Source organism: Penaeus vannamei, chromosome 1 (assembly GCF_042767895.1).
Source record: "Penaeus vannamei isolate JL-2024 chromosome 1, ASM4276789v1, whole genome shotgun sequence".
Classification (NCBI taxonomy): Eukaryota; Metazoa; Arthropoda; class Malacostraca; order Decapoda; family Penaeidae; genus Penaeus; species Penaeus vannamei.
The window spans coordinates 43,847,775-43,855,274 of record NC_091549.1 but is presented as its reverse complement, the minus strand read 5'-3'; the positions used below and the strand labels follow the sequence as shown (position 1 = coordinate 43,855,274).

Sequence of the window (7,500 nt, the reverse complement as noted above, 5' to 3'; positions counted from 1 at the left end):
TATAAGACAAAAGAGAATATTCCCAAAAATTATGGTAAAGGGTAAACAGATGAGACAGGTAGTACAAGTAATTGACTATGTTGTAATTAAGCATTTGTGGAGCCATCTCTGTGTTAAAGACAGTTGATAAACTAAACTCCCAGTGGGCATGGCATGTCCACAGATGCCATCCCTTTTGGTATCGGGTTAAGTGTTTGCTCAAACTGTGGTTGAATATAGGTTAAGATGAGTTGAATTTTCAAGTCATATGATGTACTATTGCTCTTAGAAATACTTAATATTGATTTTGTAGAACTTATATGTTTAGTTGTATTTAGTTTTTCTTGCTTTTATGAAAGCTAAAGCATATATAATGTCCCTTTTTTATTAACCAGAAATGTATTTTTTGTTTATTCCATGTACGCATCACTGCAGGTCCACAAGGTGAGTTTCGCTGGGCACTTTCTAGTCAGAAAATGATGCATAGAGAAATGTTTCGAATTGTTCATGACATATATTTGTGCAATACATATTTCATCCTAGTTTTCAGATGCTTTTTTTCTTTAGAGTTCTTAGTTTTGTGTTGTTTAAATGAATTTGGAATTCTCCTTTCATGACCAATGGCATTTAGAGGGAAATACTGAAGGTAAACAGATGACAAGGCACAGTAAACTGCATATTCCATATAGTAACTTAGTAACGGTATACTCAAGCAGCTTTTTCTGGGTACTCTGTAAACTCCTTCTGATAGATCATATTAGAACCACAGAATGGTATAAATTGTGTTACTACAGGAATATGTGAAAAAAACTATTTTGGAACTGATGACCAGAACATTCCATAACAATAGCTGACTAATATTTTTGTTGAGACTAAAGATAGTTGATCGTTCAACTGCAGCTTGAAAATAGTTAAGCCTCAAGTTACATTCTCTCATAAAAGAAAGTGATACACACAGGTAACATTCAAATGACAAATGTATCCTATGGCAATTGATGCTCTACAGTCAAAGGGTTCCAACAGTTGATTCAGAATATGCTTCATTATAGTTTATGTCAGTTAAAGAAATCAATAACATCATGGGATGTTCCTGTTCACATTTTTAAAATATTTTGTATGTTTTTTTCTGAGCAGTAATTCCCATAACCTTCACACCCCCATGTCCAACATCTGTTAGTGTTATAGCACCACAATGCTTGTTGTTAGTACCCATGCTTGTGAGTCCTGACTGTCTAGTCTGGGATTAGAATGTTATAAATCTCCCTTGGTACACATACACTAAATTTGATCTCCTGAATCAAGAAAGAGGAAAGATAAACAAGAAAAAGAAGAAATACACCACACTACACCATGCATTTACACTATAGAACAGTGGGTTTCTCAGTTGTCAACTTTATGTATTTTCTTTTCTTTTTTTTCTTTTTTTTTAGTTTGGTTTCAGTTTTGTAGGTTTGATGCTGGAAAGACCATCATTTTTATTGAACTGAAAAACTTTTATACATGATAACATGGGACTTTTTTTCCATTTGGGAAGGAAGTAGTAATGATGGTCTATGCAGATCAACAAATATAAATAACCACAACCTGTATCTCCTGTTGATATTCTTGGCTTGTGATCTCAGGTTGAGTAGGTGGTAACGATAAATATGGTGCTTATTGGAGGCTCTACATTTATTGTTAGTGCTTTGGCTTTTTGTGTCACTTCTTTATTAGTGATGGCACGTCATTTTTGGCAAGGGCATCATTTTGGAAGGGTTAGCTTGAAGTAGGTATATACATATCTTTGTAAGTGTTACACATATGCACATGCACATGCACACGCATGCACACACCCGCATATGCACACACACACACACACACACACACACACACACACACACACACACACACACACACACACACACACACACACACACACACACACACACACACACACACACACACACACACACACACACACACACACACACACACACACACACACACATATATACACACACACATATACACACACACATATATATACACACACACGCATATACACACACACACATATACACACACATACACACACACATACACACACATACACACACATACACACACATATACACACACACACACACACACATACACACACACATACACACCCACATATACACACACATATACGCACACATATACACACACATATACACACACAACCACACACACACACACACACACACACACACACACACACACACACACACACACACACACACACACACACACACACACACACACACACACACACACACACACACACACACACAAATTATATATACCATATTTCAATAGTTTTATATTTTTGTCATTCTTAATTGTGTGTTATTTGGTAATGATGAATTTTCAATACAGTGTAGTGAGGAAGACACAAGGGGGACTCGTGTCATGATTTTTCTTGATACAGGGTAGCATGGTTACTTAGACTTGATACAAGGAATATTGGTAAATATTAGGGAAAGAAAAATAATAAAAGTAATATGTAATCATATCTTCAGGATGTATTTTATTCCATCATGTTATTGGAAACTAAATTGTTATTATATACATCTGAATATGTTTGTAAGCAAACGTATGGTTATAGAAATTTTATCCAGTAACTTATATGATATAGAGTTAGATCAGTATTCACATCAGTTAGTAACTGGAAATGTAGACTTGATGAGGTACATTCTCAGTATGATAATGCTTAATTGTTCTATAATTGACTATTTTTTATATTTTACTATTAGGAATTTGCTCTCTAACCATTTTTCACTGCCGTGCCATCACTACCAAAACCCTGAATAGATGTTTTTCCATTTCATTCTCCCTTTTCGTAACATTGATCTGTAAGTGTCATGACATACAGTCTAGTCTAAACTTAACCACTGTTTGTAACCAAGTCCTGTTTTGTGTTTAAAAAGTTCCATTGATTTAGCATTGCTAAACAAATATACTGTATAGTGTTCTGGACAGTTGTCAAGAAATGAAGTTCTGTATATATGTTCATTGTTAAACCTATTCATGTTTCTTCCTTCGTATGTAGTTAACTCTCAGTAAAGTTGATAAAAAGGTAATTAGAACATACTAAACTTACTTGAAGTCTACTTTCCAGCCTCTCTCTTATTTATGAAATAGACCCAATAACCTTATTAGCCACTTGGTGAGTTCCTTATCTCACACGTCCTGAACCACATTGCCTGTCAGTCCCACTGCCTCACCCTCACGCAATCCATTTTCGAACTCTTTCTCGGGTCTTCTAGTCTCAGCCCAAATTCTCTCATCAGTCTTTTCTTATCCTTGGACTATGTAATTAGACTGGTAGATCTGCAATTATTTCTGTACATGAATTAATGACCAGCTGAATAGATATCCTACTATATATCTCATGTAGGACTAGCCATTCTATTGAATCTATGAATTGTATTTCACTCACTTGAGGTGTAATCTTTTCTTTACTAAGCAAAGCCAACTTTTTTCTTAATGAATCTTAAATACAAGGAAGTTAAGTGATTTTGTAAGTGATTTTGAATTCACATCCACAACCAGAACCCATGTAATGATGACATTCTTACAGTTGGTCATCACGATGAGGGAGAGGAAGAAGCAGGATGGATCGAGGGAGTGGCCATTCTTATATCTGTGGCAGTAGTTGTTTTTGTCACAGCCTTTAATGACTACACAAAAGAAAAACAGTTTCGAGGTCTACAAAGCCGCATTGAGGGCGAGCACAAATTCTCTGTTATTCGAGGAGGAGAAGTCCATGATATTGGAGTGGGAGATATTGTCGTTGGTGATATTTGCCAAGTAAGTACTATGCAGAATACATTCTCATCTCCTTTCATATAGTATATATGCAAATAAATTTTGCTCTTATATTTGTGTTTAAGTGTCAACATGAATACATGAATTATAGAGTAATTTTTCTATATATTTGATAGTGTTTTGATAATTAATCACTTTTTCTCCCTTTCAGATCAAATATGGTGACTTGTTACCTACAGATGGAATCTTGATACAAAGCAATGACCTAAAGATTGATGAGTCCTCGCTAACTGGAGAGTCAGACCATGTAAAGAAGGGGGCTGACACAGATCCTATGGTGCTCTCAGGTGTGGTTTGGGGCTTTTTGTAATGCAAAATGTTTGTGCTAAACCTTTTTGAGATATTACTAAGCACTGTACTATAGATTGTCTCAGCACTTCCTGACACTGGATTGGCTTTTATGTAATTGCACTTTTCATTTAGATAATATAGATATAGTTATTTTTGAAATGACAATTAGGTTGCTGATTTTTTAGCTAAGATTGGATATAGTAGTGAACCAGTCATGTGGTACAATCTCTCTCAAGAAGACTAGTAATACTTCTCCAACCATGATTTCCTGAAGTGAAATGAAAAGGAGCACTTTACATTTATTCCACAGGGACACATGTAATGGAGGGCAGTGGAAAAATGCTGGTGACTGCAGTAGGTGTAAATTCTCAAGCTGGCATTATCTTTACACTTTTGGGTGCTGCTGCAGATGAAGAAGAAGTTGAAGCTAAGAAGAGGAAAAAAGGTAGTGCTTTCATTAGTTGTTTTATGAACTTTAGCTCTGGAAAGTATTAGGACCAAATTTTTAGGTTACTGCATTATATTGCTATGAAAAAGTCAGTAAAATACTATCTAGATCAGTGCTACTCAAAGTGTAAATGCACAAGCCACTGACTGCTGACCCATGATGAGTTTACAGAAAAGAAAGAAGTGGTAGTATAATTAAAATTTAAGATCAAAGAATGTGTCAGCTTTTATTTTATTCATTAAAAATTATCTGGATTGTTCAGATAATATTTTCTAGACTGTATGAATATTACAAAGTAATAGGTGGTGCCTTGAACATTAAGTCAGTCTGCCACATTCAATACTTAGAGTGCAACTGATCTAGGCTACTGACATTGTATGCCATCTTTATTGTATTATATATTTGAAGCCAGTGATTTCGCAGGTTGGATTTGGTGTAGAAAGGTAAAATATGATAAAGTATTTGTTTTTATTATTATGTTGCTCCCATTTTTTTGTTCCCTTTTCACACTTACCAATAAAAAAGTGATTGTTGTCAGATATTCAGGGACTCATCATTTGATAATTTTAGTGGATAGTGGTAATAGTAAATTTTTAATGAGTAGCATTATTGAATGCAAAATTTATAGAAAAGGAATATTTTGGGAAAAGCTTTTGTAGGCCATTTTTTTTTTTTTTTTTTTTTTTTTTTTTAGAAAAGATTGACAATAAAAGGACCATCATGTAATATAAACTGTGACTTTTTGGAATTTATGATAGAGGTAGGCTATGATTATGATTGAATGTTTTGATGTTTCATCATTGATGTTGGGTGTAAGATTAGGGAATCAGTGAAGGTCTTACGATTATATGAAATAGTATTATGAATGCTGAGGAAGGATTTGAATCTCAGAAGTTTTGTGCAGTATATGACAGATAGAATACATGTCATGGAGTATTTAGTTAATGAAACAGCATTTTAAGACCATTTATACATGATAGTATTTATATTTTATGGTGGAGTGCTATTTTGGGAGATTTTTTCAGACAGCCAAGCAAAGGAAAAGGCTGCTTTTCATTATACTGATAGTAGACATTAGCAGATTTCCATTAAGTGTATATTTTCATGGTGTTTTACAATGCAAAATTTTGAATGCTTGGAAGAAAGAATATTTTTGGCAAAATTATAATTAACTTTCTATCACAAGATGATTATCAAATGTCAGTTGAATAGTATATTTATAGATGATTATCTCTTTCAACTATGTAGATGATGGTGTTAAGTATTATGACCAAGATAATTTTTATTATTGGTATTATTATTATTATTAATATTATCATTATTATTATCATTATCATTATTACTATCTTCTTCTTAATGATTGATAATCATCATTATTATTATTATTATTATTATTATTATTATTATTATTATTATCATCATCATCATCATTATTATGCTTATTATCATTATTGTTATTTTAGCATTATTGTTGTTTTGTTATGATTATTATGTTTTTATTATTATTATTATTTATTATTATTATAATGTTTATAATTTTTATTATTTTTTATTATTATTGTGATAATGTTTTTAATAATTATTATTATCATTACTATTAATGTTACTATTTTAGTTATTACTGGTATAGTTCCTACTACTACTGCTACTGTTTCTATTTATTTTGTTTTATGTTATTATTATTGTCATTGTTATTATTGTTATTGCAATTATTATTATTATTATTATTAATATTATTATTATTATTATTATTAATATTATTATTATTATTATTGTTATTATTATTATTATTATTATTATTATTATTATTATTATTATTATTATTATTATTATAGATATCAATGTTCATATTATTACCATTATCATTGTTTTTGTTACTGTTATTGCAGTTATTATTATTATTATCATTATTATTATTATTATTATTATTATGTTATTATTAGTAGTAATATTAGTATTATTAGTATTATTATTGTCATCTTCATTCTTGTTGTCATCATCATTGTCATTATCACTATTTTCCTCATTATTGGTTTTGCTATTGTTACCATCATCATCAATATTATTGTTATTGATTTTATTATGATTATTATTATTACTAATATATTGTTATTGTTGTTGTTTTTATTTCATCATTATTATTATTATCATTATTATTATTATTGTTATTATTATTACTGATATTGTTAGTACTACCTCTATCTATGTTTTATTCTGCTCTCTCTGATAACTTCATTGAAAGAGAAACTCACTTCAGAGTTGCATGGTGCACTTTGATAGGTATATAGCCATAGTTTTGTTGTCTGTTAGTAAAGGCAGCAAATACTTAGACAGGCATGGTAGTCTCTTAATGAAATAGAAATGTTGAAACTTGAACTTGGCTGTAGAATAGCACTTAATGAATGCAAATGAGAAATCACTAGAAAATCATCAGAAGAAAGAATATATAGAGATGAACAAGATTTAAATTTTTCACTGACTGCCTTGATTATGCCTTTGTTGTAGGTCAATAGTGAAAAATATAATTTGATTTATAGCGAGACACTGCACTCTAGAACTTTCATTGTTTTTTATTATTTATTTATTATTTTTTTCATTGAAGTGAGGAGACTGCTTCCACTCACAAGAATGTTCTAGTTGCAGTTTGTAGTGATGCAAAGGAAAACACAGTAGATATCATCTCTTTATTGAATTCATTACAGGAGCAGAATTGCTTTGTCGTTGTTTGGTTGTTTATTTATTGTTTGATTTTTTAATGACTGATGATTAAATATTTACCATCTCATAATCTCTCTATTTTGAAGTTTAGGAAAAGGTTAAAAACAGAAGGATCTTTGATGGATTGCCATTCATCCAGTTATTTGATAGCTTCAGTAAAATCAAACTTTATTGATAATATCCTGATTGAGTTTTCAATTATATGAAAGATT

The 7,500-nt window shown here is 31.4% G+C and overlaps 1 protein-coding gene across 8 annotated transcripts in view; it reads left to right on the top strand.

Annotated features, from left to right (window-relative positions):
• The window catches only part of PMCA (plasma membrane calcium-transporting ATPase 3), a 201,452-nt gene that overhangs the window by 163,431 nt on the left and 30,521 nt on the right, over positions 1–7,500 (top strand). For 6 of the 8 annotated variants that reach the window (XM_070123434.1, XM_070123424.1, XM_070123439.1 and 3 more), the window contains 3 exons: positions 3,584–3,813; positions 3,983–4,118; positions 4,433–4,567. In XM_070123434.1, coding sequence (XP_069979535.1) covers positions 3,584–3,813; positions 3,983–4,118; positions 4,433–4,567 — 501 coding nt within the window. Of the gene's footprint in view, positions 1–315; positions 424–555; positions 626–3,583; positions 3,814–3,982; positions 4,119–4,432; positions 4,568–7,500 lie in introns of those variants that run through there. The other 2 variants (XM_070123462.1, XM_070123458.1) reach the window with 2 other exon arrangements.